This window comes from Molothrus aeneus, chromosome 6, assembly GCF_037042795.1.
Source record: "Molothrus aeneus isolate 106 chromosome 6, BPBGC_Maene_1.0, whole genome shotgun sequence".
In the NCBI taxonomy this organism is placed as follows: domain Eukaryota; kingdom Metazoa; phylum Chordata; class Aves; order Passeriformes; family Icteridae; genus Molothrus; species Molothrus aeneus.
In genome coordinates, this window is record NC_089651.1 from 23,869,825 (window position 1) to 23,889,797 (window position 19,973).

Below are 19,973 nucleotides of genomic sequence, written 5' to 3' on the forward strand. Positions count from 1 at the left end.
TGAAAAAGAAGAAAGTTGGTGTAACAGAAGAAGGCAGCTTTCAGAAAGATAACACACATAAGGGAGACATTTTGGAAGAGAAAGAAAATGAAGGCACAATGATACAATCAAATGCACCAAATTATGCTGCTCAGAACATCTACAGAACATGCAAATTTTGGAAGCAGATCCTGGCACAATTGTAATGGAAAGGTCCAGACATGAAGCCAACATACTATTCATTCACAGGAGACAGGCCTACTATATTACTCCGTATTTCTAATAAGCAAAAACTCTAGTCACTCACTTTTCAGCATGGGGTGGCTTTAAACCTACCAAGCAGAAGGGTATGATATCATTTGTTGCTTACTCAGTTAAAAGAGTGGGTGGATATGCTGGAACTTCAGCACACCTGGTCGTGCTGACAGCCAAGTGCCTCCAGCTAGTTGAGTAAAGGAGGATTTTGTTTAACTATACAATGGAAGGATTTTCCCCCAAAAGCTCAAGATTGCAAGCCTGGGAGTCAGAATTTTATCCCAGTTAAGATGCTACATTTCAGACACCCTACTACTTACATTCCTTTTTATAAATAGTAAAAGTTCAGCTCAGAGGAACCAGCCCATGGTGGAGCTATCCACCAAGCAGCCCAATGACAAATCTATTCTCAGATAGGGTCAAGATCACTACAAGGGACAGGAACACTATATATTTTGAATAAACTATATATGTTGAAATTCCTAGATCATGGGTAGATGGCCAGTACCAAAATAACTTGGCCACCTTTTTTTTTAACAGCTGCCCAGAGATGAAGGTACCATTAATGTGGCAATCTTACAGGTACACATTTCTAGAAGAAAGAAAAATTATGACAACCCTATGTTGTTACATGTATTCCAACAGTAGGTAGGGCATATGACCAACACCTTATCTTGATTTTTATACATGCAAACAGATGTTTTTCCCAATATCTTTTGAATACAGAAATTAAATAAGCTGCAGTCAGAGGAATGGCTTAAGCAAGGTATCAACAATAAAGGAACAAACTTAACCATTAAGCTCAATCATTCTCAGCAAGTTGAACAGCTGCTGAGATTCTTCCCTTAGGATTGCTCAGTCTTCCCTCTATCTATCCTCCTCTCAGTGAACAGCTCATACTGTTAGCAAAGTTAAGTGGCCAGAGCTTTTCAGCACATTTGAAGAATAAAGACTTAGGAAAAAACCAGGGTACCTCAACAAGTTTTTACTTTGTCCTCAATCACTTAGAAATGGGTTTGGGATCCAGAAGCAGGGAAAACAATTTTTCACTTCTCTGGTTAATTGCTCTTTTTCCTCTTTCAGGCATTTAAAACGTAGCCATCTGCAAGAGATTCCTTCTAGAAGAAAGCTTTCAACAACTGTGTTAGTCTCCAAGCCTCCTATTGCAAACCTAATGCTTGTTTCAGTCGTCTACCAGTAAATAGAGTAGGAAAATTAGAAGAGTAACAACAGTTATTAATGATGTGATTTTATTTGTCTTGCTGAAACCAAGGCTACAAATTGAATTGAATGTTCATTAGTTAACACCAGTTTACTGTGAGCACTCATATTTCACACAAGAATTGTTAGGCAACTGGATACTCTGTTAACAAAACAGCTTTTTCCATTCACTTGTGAGAAAATCCTGAAGAAAGACGAGAGAAGAATAAAGCAAGGTTCTCAGCTGATGGGGATATCTAAAGAAATTCTTACAGTAGGGGCTTCTGGATGCTTTCTCACTCCTTTCCTTTCTGTGCCCCAGAGCAGCCAAGCCCCAGAACAGTCTCCTCCACCACCACTGCGGAGAGGGCTGCATCCGGCAGCACACCCAGGCTAATCTTGTGGGATGGCACATACACGTGAGGGGAAGAAAAAAGATTTGGGAGGAGACGGTGATAAAACAGCCCCAGCTCTCAAAAATGGCTGTGCTGGGAATCCTAGCACTCAGGTGCTGCTTCTCTAAACAGAGCAGCTTTCATAAGGCTTTGTCTTTTGTGCATTTACTTTTCGGCAACCTGCCAGAGTCCAGAAACTTTCAAGCACTCTTTTCAAACCTTTGGACTTCTAAATAGATTGTAAAAGTCCCAGGATGCTATGGTAACATCTCAATTGAAACCCATTACAGCAGTTAGCCTCTGCCTGCTGAACTCAGGCAAAGCCAAATACGCACAATGCAGAGTCCCAAGTCCTCAAGAAGGATGGAAGAGCTTGCCAGGACCCTGCTGTTCCCCTAGCAGGTGCCACCTTTGGTTACCATGCAAAGAGCTGAACAAGTTCACAGGACCCCTCCTCTACCAAATGGAAAACAAGGAACAATGACCATATTTCCTTAATTGACAGCATTACTGCTCGCACCTTCTATCAAGAGTATGATGAAGAAAAAATTTTGAAGGCTTCTTGAGCATAAACCACTTACACACACACCCCCACACACACCCTTCTCTTGCCAGCTACACAAGTGTCTAAGTCATTAAAACAGAGTTGAGTGTCTCAAGCAAAAATAAGGTAGTCTCAAATGCAAAGTTGCTGTCAGAGGCTATGTTTAGACTGACTGAAAGGTCTGTAGAGAAAAACAGTGCAGAGGATTTGATGTCAACATCATGGGCATCCCAGGATTTGTTTTTCTTGACACATGCCCTGGACTACTTCAATCTAGTCCCATTAACTGAATGCTCATTTGCAGAAGGAACACATCTTCCAGTTGAGCCCCATCTGAAAGGAACCCAGAGCTCCAAGACTGTTTCACTGTGTGAACTAAAGCACAGTAAGTAGGGATAACCAGGAGTATTAGGATTAGAGACTATGCTACAATGGGTAACAAATAACTAGCTCTAGCAATAGAAAATACTGAAATACAAAAGGCTTTACAAAACAGGCAATTTCTATTGTTAAATAACTCATCCACAACAATAACGCATCCCCAAATAACCAACTGCACTTAGCCCAAGGCTATGTTCTGAGATAGTAAAGTGAGGTTTACCTTGCCTAGAAGGAACCCTGAAAGGGAACACTTAAAACTGGAGGCATAACTGGGTAAAAAAAAAAATAAAATCACCATTGTAGTGATTAGATTATTGCTGTATGAATGTAATTTAAGATGATTTTATTCTTCACCTCTTGGGTTAAGAGTACTACAATATTTGCAATATTCAGATGAATCACTGGACTGCTTTTTTAGCTATCCCCCTTGGAAAGTAGTGTAGGACTATGAGCATTCCTCAATTCAAAGCCATTGTTTCAAGTGCTTTTTTAAATTCCACACATCTTAGAACTTGGGACACTGAGGTCAACCTCAAGGAAACCATCATCTCCCTCTAACGAAATTAGCAGTGCTTTTTAGACATTTCCTTGGAAATGTGTTAAGACAAAACAGATGCTTTAAGTTATTCCTGATGACTGGCTTTAAGGGAAAATAATCAGGTTTTTTAACAACTAGGCAGATAGGAAATCATTAACATTAAAAACTTTTGGTAAGATTGGGTGATATAAGACTGCAAACACAGAGACTGGATCTTTTGAGATCCTTCCTGTCTCATGCACTCAAGATTACTTCAGCTGAAGGGTGTAGAAAGAGGGAAAGGAGCGACAAATTTTAATTATGTGTTTTCAGACTTCTTAATATAGGCTAGGAATCTCTGTATTCATGGCAGACTTAATGCAGGTGGTACAAAGATTATCCCATGTACTGGGATGAAGGAAATGAACCACAGCACCTGTGACACAGCTCAGAGTAGGCAGTGAACAAGCTTTCTTAGGTTGCTTTGTAGCAAATCAAACCCTCTGAGACCAGTATACAGATTCTGGAGAAGGAAAGGATTAAAGGAGTTGCTGCGCTTGCTTGTTATTACCCAGAAAGCCTTTATCTTTTTTAGAGTCCCTATCCCTTAATTTTTCATATGCTAGGTCAGTAATTTAACACCTCAAGCCTTGCAAATCCCAAGCTAAAATGACCATACTGTGTTGAATTAGTAGCCCAGGATTTAAAAAAAAAAAATTAAAAGGCAAATGGGGAGGGGTGGGGACGTGGGAGTCTTTAAAAACAGAGGCCTTTTGATCAGAGCAGCATCCTGCAGTTTGCTGTAACTCAAGCTGACCATTCTTACATGGCAGGAATTAAGGACTCCCCCTGCCAGGCAGGGCCCTATTAAAACACAATAGCTGTTTGAAAAGGGTAAGCAAGCTGATATGGATATAATAGGCCACATATTGGGGCCCCTTTCTACTGTGAAATAAAGCTTCTTCTTAGAATTATGAGCTGGGAAGCCTAGTATTCAGGAAGACGGGAAAGGGCATATAATGAAAGACCATAAATAGCCCTGCAGAAGCCCTCCAAGGTGCTTAAGGGAAAAGTAAAGAAGCCTTCACAGATAAGCATCAATCACCCATGACCAGCTCTTTCAGTCTGATCAGGTGCAATTTCAGACTACATGGTGTTACAGGGAGTCTGGAGAAGTCTTGCTGGTATAAACAGAGATTTATTTTTTACAGTAGGAAACTGTGTAAGTTGCATACCACAGGAATAGCTGCATGAACACCATTATAATTAGCTTTTATGGAGAAGACTGCAAGTTGCTACCCAGCTTCCCTCAAAAAAACCTGGTTTTTTCTGCCCAAACCTAAACTAAATACATAAATAATAAACCAATCCAAAATTATAACTACACAAGGAAAACTGATAACTCTCCAGCTAATCTATTAAGTATTTGTTCAAAGTAGTTCAACTTGACATTTTGGGGCAAGAAGAAAATTCCTTCTGAACTGCTCTATAACTCTCTATATTCTGAGGGTATGGGAGCTGCAAGTCCTCTGTTAGCTTCATTATCATACACCATGATCTCTATTCTTTGGCTTCCTTTATTAACCAATAAGTATTTCTGTCCTCCCTGTCATGTTGTGGAATTAATTCACTAGATTTAAGATGCCACAGAAACCATACCGTGAACCTGTGGCAAGGGTGACAGGATGGCACAAAGATGAAAAACACTATTAAAAACACAAGCCACACAAGGTAGTACCCTGATTTCCTCTTATCTAACACTTCAGAAAGTAGCTATGGAATTGACATCGGCTGGAGATGGAATTTGATACCAAAGCATAAATGTCCACCAAAGGAGGAGTATGGATTTGAAAATTATTGAGGAACTGCACCCATCTTGAACTCTTGAGATCAAAGTAAAATGTCATGTAAAAGCAAATTGACTTTGCAGAAAGTTGAGGCCAAAGCATATATAAAAGTAAGGGCCTGCTTGCTCCATTCTGCATGAATTCTCCTATTGTAAGACAGTTCCATGTTTAATAAACTAGACTTTTAGTTATTTTAAAAGGTAGCAGCCCAATCATGTTATGGCTGTGATGACACACAAAATACTGAAATATAACTGAATACCTGTTCCAAAGAGATTTGATACTGGTGCCATGCAAACAGATTCCGTATTTGCTCATTTCAGCCTTCCTTTGACTGGAGAATTTCAGAGGAAGAAATTTACAACTGGTACTCTGTCATCCAATTCAGTTGCCTTGGCAAGAACTATAGCACATCAAAGACTAAGCAGCTTCCAATATTTTCATCATGGCAACAAATGAACCTTGCCAAAATTCCCTAATATAGATGAAGTTACATCATTTGACATTAATGCTAACTCTGCATTTGGAGATTGCTTAGCTAAACCACTTTGTGCTCACTAGAAGTTCTTGGCTACAGTGTTGAGCAGCTACAGTTTGTTTAATTCACTTGAAGATACACAATAATATTAAATTTGCAGGACATGGTTATTGCAACTCACTAAAGCTAATGTATTCTGGGATCTGTATGGTTTCAACATAGCACTGCACAGAAAATCTCAGGTTCTCTGAAGACATGCAGATTTCAAGAAACTAGACTTTTTGCTTTTCTTGCTATTGTTTTGTGCTGTTTTTACAGAAAAGAAAGATAAACCACATTGCAAAAATGCATTTTTCAGGCTTACAAGACTTTTGGTGTTTAATATTAATGGAGATGCAGCCATAGTTAAGGGGATTTTATCCTGTAAAGGATAAGGATCCTATTATGGGATCTTATCAGCTCCCATTGCTGCAAACATTCGCTGATTTTTACAGTTTGGCATAACTAATTTAGGAAAAAATTTCCATCTGTTGGTCTTGTCCGCAAGGGAACACATATATTAGGGAACACATACTCTTAGCACAGCAATGAGAAATGTACCTCAAGGTTTTCTGTGATGCCTCAACATTTTACAGCCTAAGAACAAACACAAAAGTCCTTCCAACAACACAAAACTGGAAAAAACCCCCAAACCAACAACAGAAAACCAAACCCCAACTTCAATTCTCATCAATCTTTCTTTAAAGGTATTTCTGGGAAGAAAAAAGTGTTCCTTAAACTTACACTACTTGATTCCAATTTAATAGGAAGCCTTATAGGTTTAGACAGATATAAGCCAAGAACTCTAAAACTGATCTCCTATATACATGAAGTAGCCTAGACCCATGCCAAAGTGCTTCATTAAAACAAGAACTAAACCATGTGAGTTAGTACCACAGAGAGAGGTACTGCTATTCATGAAGTTACCATGTATCCAACAGTGGTACTCCTACTGCTGAAAACATCAAAAGCTTTATTGGAGGAAATAGTATGTTAAAAAGAAAATATTACTAACAGAAAATTATAAAACTATGCCTTTCATTCTTAAGAATAATTTTTAAACCCCCACATACAATATGGGAAAAAAAAACATGTACCAAACTTTCTACGCTGCTATGTTTTTCCAAAGCTGCTATTCTTGAGTGCATTTCTACTGAATTCCAGTTCCCAATTTCATATTACTAAAACAGTTTCCTTCAAAAAACTTTGAGAAACTGCAGGAAATCCAATCTTTCAAGCATGTGACCAAGCATGAGGTGAGATTACTGCTTTATATACACATTGCAGATTGTATGCAAAAGACTGTAAGTAGTCCCACTACATCTGTGGTGGATATATCACTATTTATGTTTCTCATCTTTTCCTATATATTCCAACAGTGACTCAGCAAGCACAACTGAGCAATTTTCCAGAATAATGGGGAAAGCTGCTGGTCAAACAGTTATATCAGCATTGAATATCTACCTTGCATCACGGCAAACTCTACTACAGACCTTTTCTCAGTGGAAGATGGACAATAGAAGATTTCCAGAGCTCCCCAGTTCTGACCTGGGGGCCCTTTCACTTCTGCAAGGATAGAAACAAAACCACAACAGAGATGCATGATAAGAAATGCAAGAACAGGGCAGGAACCAGCCAATATCACAGATATAAAATAAAAAAAAAAAATAGCAGACTGATGGAGAAAGTAAAACTAAACAGAAGACTCTGTGACATCCCAGGAATGCACATTGATGTGTGATGTACATTGCCAGCTCCTGTCCAGCCTTTCATCCACCAGTATCCCCAAGGCCTTCTTGGCAGGGCTACTCTCAATCTGTCCATCCCTCAGCCTGTATAAGTTCATACATTTCAAGTCACGAAAGCCTGATCTTAGCTCCCAGCTGGGATCATAGCCTTCTCCAAATTTGTACTAGTAATATCAGTAACTATGATGAAAAGCAATAAAAAAATTGGAAGCATAAACGAGAGTTTTACTAGTTAAAAACTAAAGCTAGAGAGAAGATAGTACATTCAACTCTTGCACAGAGAAAAGGCACAAAGTTAACTCAGATATATATTGTCTTGATGCTTGTACCATTTGCCACATTCCTGGACTCTGGCTTTTGGGAAATTTCTTTCCAGTTTTATTAGCTATCCACACCACCTGTATGCAGTTGGCTTTAATCTAAAGGAAGCTCAATTTCATGGCATATGTGTTGCATTTCAACCTTCAAGGCTGTAAGAAAAAATAAAATATACCCAATTACATAAGGTCTCCATAAAGTAGTCAGCCAACTCTTGCTGCAGCTATTCTGAAAAAGACCACAAGTAAGTATGTAATTTCCATGATGTGAAGGAATAGGAAAGACATGGGCAAAGACTGCACTGCTCCTCCTGTGTGTCTATACTAGGAGCATCATAATCTGATCACACTGCACATGGAAACTGTGATTACCTCTTTTCAAAGAGCAAGAGCACAGTGCAGGTCAAGTCAGTACTTAAGTGCAGACATCATGGATAACAACCCTGTGCTGACAGCATGCTGATATCCAGTATTAACATTCATATGCTTTGGCAAATCTTGCAGATTCTTTTGTCACCAAACAGTATGAGAAGTTTCTTATGTGGAGTATATTACCACATAGAGCATCACTGGTAAATACTTTCTTTTAAGTTCAATTCTGCTAATGCTTTGCTACAATTGTTCCAAGATAATCCTGTTTACCAAAAAGATTTTTTACCTTTTCATCCCCCTTGTATTTCTTTGCAAGGGACACATCTGAATATCCACTCATCTGTAAGATTCCCAATATAAGGTAAGACAATACTACATTTTCTAATATATCGGCAACATGTACAAACTACAGTGGGAATTGTGTTATTGAGATTAATATATGCATTTTTTCCATCTGTTTACTCAACAGCAGTTATCCCAATCAGCATATTTGTCAGGTTAGGACTTGTTGCAATGTTTGTTACAGAGAAACAACTCTGGGAAAATCAGGAGTTCATAGATCCTGGCTGTCATATCAAAATCCCAGTGCTGTTTCTCCCATAAAGGAATTCTATAATAAAAACATAGGGTGACAGATACACAGGTTCCAGACAAAATTCACATAATTTAAATGTCATATAGAGTTATCCACAACCCCCAGATCTTCCATAGCTCTCATACAAAACACATACCCCATGCACAGTGGGCAGGAGGTATTGAAATCCCATTTCTAAGGTGGGCTGGAGAAATTCAATTACAAGAAAGAGAGTTTGCCCTTCTGACAACGCTTCTCTGCAGAGGTGAGACTGGAAGGCAACAAAGGGACTAACAGAAAGGCCTTGTGTCCATTAGCAACACTCTTAGTGGAGAAATATGCAATTACTGTAGGTTCCCCAGAAAGATTTATCAACAAATTCAGTCCTGCAAATCCATTGCAGTCTGTGGAGAGATACTTTCAAAATGTTTCTTTCACAGCAACTTATACACATTAACTGCAAAACCTCCTCAGAGCTTCTGGCACAAGTGCTGTGTCTGAGTTCATATATTCACTCTCTTTTCCCTGATAACTGAAGAGCAAAGGAGAGACAGACAGCAGTCGTACGCAGTGCCCTAGGGGTCAAGGAATCCCAAGTAAAAGCCTGTCAGGAACCATCAAGCACATTATCCCAGCTGAGATTTTCAGCCCAAAGGGGTGCAGCACAGCTAGGTCATTGACAGCAGCAGCTTGATACTGATCACATGGCTCCGTGCAGTCTTGCACTGAGTGGCATCATTTTATCTTTTTCTCTCCATAGTGGAAGACGTGCAGGAATCAGGACAGTATTTGAAGAATACACGAAATGTTGAGGGGTTTTTTGCAATTGCTCAGAAGATTATATCAGAGAGAATATCAATATTTTAGGTAATATCCTAAAAGTATTAATATCTCACAAATACTACTGATTTGCCCAAAACACAAAGAACTAACTCTAAAAAACCCCAACAACCAATGCCCCTCCCCCAAACAGTTGTACTGAGAAATTCAAATGAATGGCTTCATCTCTCAGAAAGGGAATCTGGCGCAACTTGTCAAAGCCCTAAGGACCTTCCCACTACTGTTTTTGCTGTTTGTACTGTAATTGTACAGAGTCGACATTCTACAATGCTAGGTGCTGTAAAGTACATGCAGTACAATATCACTTCTGTCTTGAAGAGCTTACACTATCCTTGCAAACAAGACAAAACAAGTTACTCTGAAAAGGGGAAAGATGCAGAGCAGATGACAGCAAGATGATGACGGTGATAAGGCCTACATACACAGATGCAAAGAAAAAAGAAAATTGATGGCTCTAAGCATCTCTCCTTTTCATAATCAGATAATTCAGCTTATTTCCAGTTGCCAATTAAGGTTGCCTTCAGTGAGTGGCTTAGTTCTCATGGGCATCCCATCTGTCTTGTTCCTGGCCCTTCCCCCCTGCCCTCCTCCCCCAAGGGTATTGAGACATTTTTAAAGAGAAGGACATTGTTTACTCTACAGATTTATTTCTGTTATGTTGTACAGCAATAAAGGACTGAACAAGCCAAAAGTTTGTCTGATACCAAAGCCTGTGTCTATTGCCAGAGAAAGCCAAAGGAGCAGTATCACATTTGTCCCTAAGGAAAGAGATGAACAAATCATTCCAGCCAATCCAGACAGCAAGAGAAAATGAGGTACTTTCATTGCTAGAAGTTGATACTTCTCACCATGATAACATCTTCCTTCCCAAGGATCCCAAACTATATAGCACTGTCAGTCTTGTTACTAGGAACAAAGCAAATGTTCCTTCCTGTAAAACAAGGCTCTACACAGTGCTGAGCTGGTATTTTGAATTGCCAGGCACACAACAGATCTAAAAGTTGTATCTGACCCTCAGCCTTGTCACACACACCACAGATACCTCCTCAGATAAATACTGTTAAACTGTCACATAAAATCCAGCAGGGGCGTTCAAATTAGAGCCAGCAGAAATGCTCTTTAGAGGAAAAGGGGATCTCAGCCATCAGTTTGCAGAGTCCAGTGGAAGCAGTGCTACATCTACGAGCTAAAAGCAAGAGTTTTTTCTCAGTCACGCTCCAGCTAGCAGGTGGTCAGGACATATTTCACCAGAAACAAGAGAAAAGGTGAAGCGTTTTGCGACAAGAATATATAGACTCAAAAAAAAACCACCAAAAAAAAAGGTCCATTCTCTTGTCTCCAGTTCACTTGTGTTTGATTTATCATACAAACAAAGTTATGGAAAAACCAGTTTCCTAACCAAGGTAAGTTACAACTGGTTATTATTTCTGAGCTTTCCAAAGAGTCTTGAACTGAGCAGCACACCTACCTGCATGCTGGAAGAGAAAGTTTCAAGCAAAGGGTTAGCCTACAAGAAAAGTAAAATGTACTAGTAGGAAGTCTCTTCATCTATTTTTTTTTTCTTGCTGGTTCTTTAAGCTGAAATGAAAAAAAGACACAGACTCTTTTAAGAGCCCAGAAAATATAAAGTGGGATGCTATGCACATTCTCTCTGCGTGATCAAATGCATTAGAATGAGGGCCCTGGTCTTCTTCAGTATAGAAAAGATCAAGAAAACAGGATAATAAATAATGTATAGGGGGAGCTTTGTTCCTTTAAGATATGTTGGCACAGACATCAGGCTGGAAGAAGCAAAGCAGCATTAGTGTGTAATTACACAGAGTGTTTTCAAGAGTCTGCATTTCACGAAGATTCAAGAGCAGAGCTGAGATTTCTCAAGCTTGTAATGAACAAATACCAGTAGCATTTCAGCATATCTATAAAGTCAAGATTAGTCCTAAGAGAGGCATAATTTTACCTGTTTAACTAAAAGATGTGGATTAATTGGCAGAGGGGTGATTGATCCCTGTTCCTGTAAGGGTCAGGAGTGAGCCAGATGAGGGAAGCCTCAAGGTACTCCCAAGATTGAAAGCAGATGTCCACATGATTGGGACAAATGAACACTGGAATAAAGTGGGAGAAAAAACTATCCTTGAAGACTATTCTGGAAGGAAAACTGTAGAGATCAAGGTTAGTCCTCTGCAATCAGCAATCACAGTGCTAGATGGTGGAGAGCAGTGAAATACATACCCAATTCTGTTTCTTAGAAAAAACTGAAATACTCATTGCCAGCAAAACACTTACTGCTTGATCCATACAGAACTAAATGACTGTATCATTTTCAATTCTGAAATTTCACTCAGGTATGCTAAGTCCCAACAAAGTTTTCTTAATTACCAAAAAAACCCAAGTTGCTGTAACTGGCTCAAAGACTTGAACTGACATGATAAAGTGGGGCATTGCAATGCATGATGGAAATGCCATCAGGTTGCTCTTCAGCAGTGAATCCAGCAGAGAGGTCCATGGAACACCACTACATTGAGAAGTATGCCCTCTGAAAGGAGTTTGGAAAATATCTAATACCCGTCCTTGACAGATTAATTTAATTTCTGAAAAGTTACAGAAGTCATTCTTTTACACCATAAAGACTTTAAAAAAAATTACTTGTTTGGGCCTGCCAAACTGCCCGCTAGCTTTCTAAACCTGGGCTTGGTCTCTAATTTTAAACCAGCATAAATAGGGAAAAGACAATTTTAAAAACGGGACATCCTAATAGCAAGTCCCTTCATCTCAAATCTGCAGCATACTTCAAAATATCTCCATTCCAATCCTCTCCTTCAGAAAAACATGGATTATGGAAAGCACTGGGACAATGCCCACAAACCTTCTGGAATCTCACAAGTTATCTTTGAGCTTGAAGATGCTGAGACTGAAGATCAAATTTATTTGCTTGGGAAAGAAGAGTGGCCTTCAAAGCACAGCAGGAACAAACATTGAGTGGATGAACAGAAATCTTCTGGGCAGTGAGGGTTCACCACTAAGCCCTGGGAGCCAGAACATATGACATTTTCATAATATGAAACTTCACATTCTACACCCATGTCGGCTATCATTTATTCTCCACTTTAAATGAAGAATCCCACATTTCAAATCTTCACAGCTCTCAAAATTACTAAGATTGTTTGTGCTTTGGTACGGGGACACAATTTCATCTGCTAAATTCCAGATATTTTAGAAAAGAAAAAAGAAAAAATGAGAACTACTAGTTCTATATTACAGAATGAATGAAAAAGAATCCTCTTCCTACAGGAAATATACAATCCTATATTCCTAGATATATAATAGATAATATTATAATATATAATACATAATATATAATATATAATTATATTATATATATATATATATATAATATATAGTCCTATAATCCTTTAATGAAATCAGAAACTCCACAAGATGCTCACTGTGAACAAGAAAACATTGTAAAAATTGTATCTCTGAAAATAAATGGGAAAAACAAGATCTCCAGTACCTAAGTCAGTCTGAGGATTTTGTTCTATGGTGATGGCTTTGTTCATTATAATGGTTTTGAACCGCTACTTATTCTTTTAAAGGTAGAAGAGGAACAGGAAGTGAAAAGAAAATGGTTATCACATCAAGATGAAGAAATACTACAGAGCATTTTGAACAGTTTCACTGTGTGAACAACCTCTTGCTCACCATTTAATTTTTGAAGTATATATATGATCAGAAGTTTAGAAAGGACACAGAAGAGTCAATTTGAAATTAGATGCAAGCTAATCTGCAGAGGTGCCTCAATGACAATTTCAGCAGGGTATTTCAAAGCCACCTTGCCTTCAACTCCACTGAAGAAATCCTGTTGCTGGGTGGAGGTCATTGTAATCCTGCTCTTTATCTTTCTTAAGCTCTTGTTTTCCAACTATTTGCTCAGCTGACTAATGTCAGTATTACTTTCTCTGGACAGAAAGCACATAGTTTTTCCCTCAATAATTTTCTTGCAAAGTAGTAAGAAGAGACAGTGGTCATGTCCAGCACTTAAGGAGTAAAGTACTACTTAAGTACTTAACCCTTACCCAGGTTTTAAGGGAAGAAGAGACATCCTATTAAAGCATTTAACAGAACAACAATCCCACAAGGATACAAACAATTCAAATTCATACTCAAGAAAAGGAAGAATGAGTGCTGCTGAAACCAGCAGCAGCCTGTGAAACAGTTTACTTCAGTATTTCTCAAGCAGTTTGATACTAACAGTCCTGACCAAGAGAAGCAGAATTTGGTTAGCCATGTTTTTAAAATCACTGTTTCCCAGAGTGACTACTTTACACTAATGTTTGTAATAGAAGAGGTACTGAACTGTACAAAACTCACTACAGTTCCAAAACACACTCAGGCAGCCCTTGACTAACCCAGTAAAATCCAGCATTCACAATATAACCAGCACATGTGCAGTTCCATTCTCCATGTATTCTGTCTGTTTCCAAAAGCCCTCCTCAGGCTGGCCCTATTGGCAGCATCCTGATGTACTTACTATTCAGTGAAGAACCTGGCAATGCCATACTGACTAATATCTTCTCTGTTCTCCAGCAGCTGACTCACTGCATCCTCCATGTATGTGAGGACATGTCGCTGAGCTGCAAATAAAAAACAGTAAGAGACAGAAGTTAGAATATAAGGGGCCTTCCCAGAGCCAGACAAGCCCAGCTGTGCGCCTTACACAAGACATCAAGCATCTGCTTCCTCAATTAGAGAGTGGAGGTTTCTTTCTTCCAGAAATAGATAGCAAAATTCATCACCTAAATCCTGCTTTCCTTCCTGGCTACACAGACTTAGTCATTAACAGCACTGACCCTTTTTTAGAATCCCCTGAGATTTTGGTATTGAAGGAAGATACGGAGTTGTGAGGCAGTTTCACTGGAAAACGCTTACTCCAGAGGAGTTCCTGATCTCTGTTCTGGGCCATCTTTCCTACACAGATTGTCAATGCTGTTTTGATGGGGCTGTTGCAGAGCTTTAGGTATTCTTTACTCTCCCCTCTATACCAAAGCCAAGTAGCTTTAAGGTTGTTTTGTAAAGGTTTCCTCCTGAAGGTGCAAATAAAAGTACATCTGTTTCCAAACAAGCATCAGTGAATGTGGCAGGTGGGGAACAGGTCTGAATGCCAAGAGAGAGTTATATTGCTCAACAGCCAGTCTCAAATAACTGCCTAGGCCAAACAGGAGAATTTCAGAAATGGTGGATCTGCCAATACCTCACCACAGAATGACACTCACTTATAAGACTCCTGAGTAAAGACAGTTTGGTGCAACACAAACTGTTTTGCTGCTTCTACAGGGGGCAGACTGTACAAAACAAGCATTTGCCAGGGAGGAAGCAGCACAGATTTACCACTGAGCCCCTTTGATGTTTTTGGCTAGAAACCAAGCTAGAGCAACAAAGAGCCGAGTCTGAGGTGATGTGCCAGCCAGCAAGCAGTAGATTTTCCAAATCTACAAGTTCAACAATCAGAAGACAAGTTACAACGAACCCAGGAAAATCATTCCTAACCTGGAAAGCACACAAACCCTGTTCCCAAACCACACACCTCCATCCTAAACACGTATCCTACTGTACCTTTGCAAGTAGTGTCGTGTCCTAAAAGAGCAGGAGAAAACCCTTAGGGAATATAGGAAAGGCAAGGGCTGTTCTTGCTTCTTGCCAATCTGCTCCAGACTTGGCAGAATCACCCCCTCAGCAGCAACTGGCCAACCTCAGACCCACATCAATATTCTCTAAACCATTTTAATTTGTGTTTAATATCCTGGTGAGCATCAATCCTGTGCCACTTGATACACAGCATGGAAGGCCCTTTCATCTTAGTGTGGGGTGGACTTCAAGAGAAGCCCGGAAATGATTATTCCCAGTGGATACAGTGATTAAAAGTATGTGTGAATATTGATTGCTATCAGGGGATTCTCTGCCTAGAACACTTTTCAGGACAATAGTAAAATTGGTTAAGCACACCCTGGAAAATACCTTGCAGCTGATAGCAAAATGGTGAGCCAAAGGTTTAAAGATATTATCTGGCACTAAAAGATACAGGGCGTAGCTTTATTTAATTATTTTAATGCAAAGGAATAAATTTAATTTATGTGAGTGATTAAAGAAAAATAGCTCTGCGCACCTGTGTCCCCTGAGGGAAGAATGAGTCCGTGCAGCTCAGTCACAGGCTCAAGATAGCAACAACTGGGTAACTTTACTTCAGCCCATCCTTCCTCCCTCCTCCTGAAGCAGTCCATCTCACACTCAGCAATTGTCTCCCAAGGCACCTCTTGAGGTGTCACATGTACCAGATTATGCCAGGAAACGGTACTAGCAGACAGACTTCCACTCAGCCTGTAATAAACTTCAGCTCAACTGCAAAACCATTCTCAACACTTTGTGGGGAAGTACACACTCCTTTCATATAATAGTCCCTATCAATGAACCATATTTCTCCTTAGAGTCATAAACCTCCCCTAAAAGCCTTTGGGAATAGACAGGCATGGTCCCACAGTGCTACACAGCACAATGTAGCTGACCTCTATAATAAATACCTTTGAATCTGCTCCTGGAGAATAAATTAACTTTCAACATAGAATTTTAGACCTTTCAAAATGTACACAAAAATATATAGGTCATTATCGAATACAATTGCTTGTAAAAGGGTATTTCTCTTAGGTTTTTTGTTGCATAGCCTAAGGATCCTGGCAAAGAGCCTCTATACCTATTTCCCAGAAGAGAGGGTAGAGGTGTGGGGAAGAGAAGAAAACTATGAGCAGAGAAATTAAAAGAAAATAGCACTTTAAATCTCCTTGAGAAGTCTCCCTCTTTGTCCCTTTGGCTGTTGTGCTCTCTCCAGGTAGCACAGTTCACACTGCCAAACCAAATTCCAGCTCTGGCTTCCTGTTCACTGACTGCCCAGTTCCATGGAACGATGCAAGTAATATGTTTTATAACCCAACCAATGCTATGCTATACAGGAAAGTCACAGAACAAAATGTAATTTGCAGACAGGTTTTAGCAGGCCAGAGAGGCAAAATAAAGTGCCAGGAGTCTGGTTATAGCAAAAGAGTAGTTCCTTAATTTATACAAATGGTACTTTCCATAACAAACACTGGAACCATACCGGAACATTAACCGTTTATGCAAGTATAGTCAAAAATCTGTGGAGTTCTAGGCAAAATAAATGAGATGATTCATACATTTAATAGATTTTGAAAATTCAGGCATAATGATGTACTGGTTGCTCATATTTTGAGGCCCTCTTTGCAACAACAAGGCAGCAAGTCCAAATCAGAATGTAAAGCCCAAATACTCACTGTGCTATTACAGCTTTCTGTCTCTACTAATTTTCTTCCTGACAGAACTCCAGTATACTGCAGTTTCCACACAGGAGGTGTTACAGCAGGACATCCTCAGCATTTGTTTGTTTCAGGCTTATTGTAACAGAAGTTGCCTACTCATACAGAACTTTCCAATGCTACCCATATTCTGTAAATATAACAAAAATTCTCAACTCTGAAATCCCAAGCAAGTACCCCAAACAGGAAACCAGTGTGCCTGCCACACTTATTTGGTAGGTACCACACTTTGCTGTCAGGTTTAAAAACTAACAGTTGGGTTTCACAAAGGAATCTGACAGAGTAAGTTCACAGAGGATTTTTCAGGCAGCCCATAACCTGATACTAAGTAAATACCTTTGCACAGAGTATCTTAATTCTTATCACTAAGCCACGAGCAGTGATGTTATACTTGGAGCCTCAGTCCAATCAGTAGCAGCACGTACAGCTCCTCCAAAGCTGCCCCCTGCAGCACTTAAGAGAACAGCCTGTGATACTCACATGGTCACACCCCCCCATCACACACATGCCCAATGTTTAAACGAATTTTTGGAATAAATGCACTTTTGGCTCAGAACCAAATTCAGGGCTGAGCAGTGGCTGTTCAATTCAAGCATGGCCAGACCAAGTCATACAAGTACAAGGCATAATGGGGATTACATCCACAATCTCCATGGATTTCTCTACAGCACATTAGACAATCATAACTAATTCCATTTAGCCATAACCACACAAAATAATTTTGCACATGTATTTAAAATAGTAAAAATAGTCTTTTTATAAGCTACCAAATTACTTGTTTCAGTCTTCTGATAAGAACAAACAATCCACTACTTTGTAGGTTTGATTACACATGTTGTAAGAACAAGCATTTATACTTGAAAAGTCTTGAAGGAAAATTTAATGCAAATAATATCACTGTACAAAACTGAATATATGCACTGAAATTCTCAGAGCTAGAAATTCAGGAAGAAGGAAGGAAATAGATGTCACCTTTAAGTCATGATACTGTGTATAGGCAATGGTTTTATTATCCAAGTGGATAACTCTCCAGGAGACACGACTTCTTCTGAAACAGGAGCTGTCTATCAAAGCGATTTGTTCTGTATGCACACAAGGGTTTTTTTTTTTTGGTTTTTTGGGGGGTTTTTTGGGGGTTGTTGTTTTTTTTTTTTTTTTAAGTTGGGGTCATTCCTGGCATAACTGAACATGCTCAAAAATCAGGAGTGGGAATTCCTGGATAAGACCACCTTTTCTTACTTATTTGCCTCCTCCTCAGCTGAAGTGCTGAAAATACACACTGCTTGATGCAATTAACGTTATGATTAATTTCAGTTATCAGAAGCTTGAGAGCATAACAAGCTTTAATGGACCTGGACTATTTCTAGCATTTTTAATCTCTGAGAACATATACTCTGAGAGCATAAGGTAATAGCTAAATACTCTTTCAGTATTTGTTCTAAACTGTAGCTTAACTAAGGACTACCTTATTAGACACATTGGAAAGATACATCCATAGTAACATAAAATCAATTTCATGCAAATATAAACCAAAACAATAATGATGCAAGAGAGAAATAGTAAGGATATAAACTGCAACAACAAAATCACATCAACTCTGGAAATTTTTCCAGCATCAATGGTTTTTCAGGATGCTCATTATAATCTTTTCAGATATCATTAAGGACTAAATCCCTTCAGATATTGCTAAGAAATGGCCTGGGAAAGAGAAGTGAGTGAACAAAACAATTAACCTAAATGCTACATCTCTGCACTGTCATAGTTCCTTCCAGCTTTGCATAGCTTCACAGTGTAATTTCCTATTTACCCCCAAAAGCAAAATGTTTTTTGAAGGATGGAACATTTAAGTACAAGTAGACCTTGTCATACCAGAGGTATCACCCAACATGAGACTTGCTCTTACTCAGGAGCACATGCCAAGAGGTCACACACCATAACTACAGCACATTTCATATGTCCCAATTTTCAAAACCACTTTCAACAAAAAATTTAAGAAACATTTCCATTTATAATTTATTCTTGACCATAGCTGAGAATTTGGTTCTAACAATGAGCATAATACTGCACACAGACTAACTTAATTGTGCAAGTCCTTCCAGCAGACTGCTTCCTGCAAGGTGTCATACAGCTGCTAGAAACCACGCCCCCACCAAAGCAAATAGCTGAGCAATCTTCTCTTTTTTTTTGTTTGGTTGGGGTTTTTTGGAGGTTTTTGTTTAAATCTAAAATTATTAATTGTGGAAGAAATTGTCATTTCAGTTTGTTATAAGACATTAAGTAGCCTAATGGTTCCCTACCTATTCATGCTCAGAGGGACATATGCAAAGGACTGTACTCTCCAGTTCTGGAACTCTACCTAATTCAGGATCAGATTTCACCTGCACCTTTCAAGTTAAGGTGGAAATCCTGCGGTGCAACACCAGTATGGCGGTGAAATCCCCATCTTTTGGACAAAGTATTAGACTGAGTCTAGGAAGATTCAACTAACATTGAATCTTTAAATCTTGAAGATTTAACTAACATTTCTATACGCAAACTCTTACACATTATATTCAATCTACATTATAGTTGTCCTACCTGTACAACAGAGCAAGAAATAAAATTTTTAAATAGGCGTTCTCTTCTCTTTTTCTAGACCATGAGATCTTTAAGCCACAGTGCTCCACAGAAGTTCAACAAATATCTGTACTAAGAGGAGAACCAGTGTCAGCTGAGATGTCTGGATAACAATGTAGCCTATGTGTTGATTATGCTGTTAAAGGGAATTATTGTACTTGCACTTTCCAGATCATTATTTCTTAAGGCTGTTCAGAAGAAGAGTAAGCCTTAGGCTTCAGCAAAGTTTCCACACAACTGAAGTTCTCTCTTGGGAGCTACTCAGTTTTGTAAAAGAATGTATACTCTTTCTAATCATTAAACCCAAGACCTTTTATGAGAGAGATGAGGAAACACAACTGTGTGTTCTGGCACTTGATAGGCCCATGCTTTACTGATAAGGCAATTTCCTAGCAGAGTATTTGCATTCTTACATGCCTTATATTGGCAAAGAAGGACAAGAAACAACATCCTGAAGCTGGGTAGTGGAAGGCAAGAGAATACATAGAAAAT

General features: G+C 39.1%; 1 protein-coding gene across 1 annotated transcript in view; it reads right to left on the minus strand.

The window, feature by feature from the left end:
• Positions 1 to 19,973, minus strand: part of CSTPP1 (centriolar satellite-associated tubulin polyglutamylase complex regulator 1) — a 79,729-nt gene that overhangs the window by 56,661 nt on the left and 3,095 nt on the right. The window contains exon 2 of the mRNA XM_066553062.1: positions 14,015 to 14,117. Within this exon, the coding sequence (XP_066409159.1) occupies positions 14,015 to 14,117 (103 nt within the window). The remainder of the gene's footprint in view (positions 1 to 14,014; positions 14,118 to 19,973) is intronic.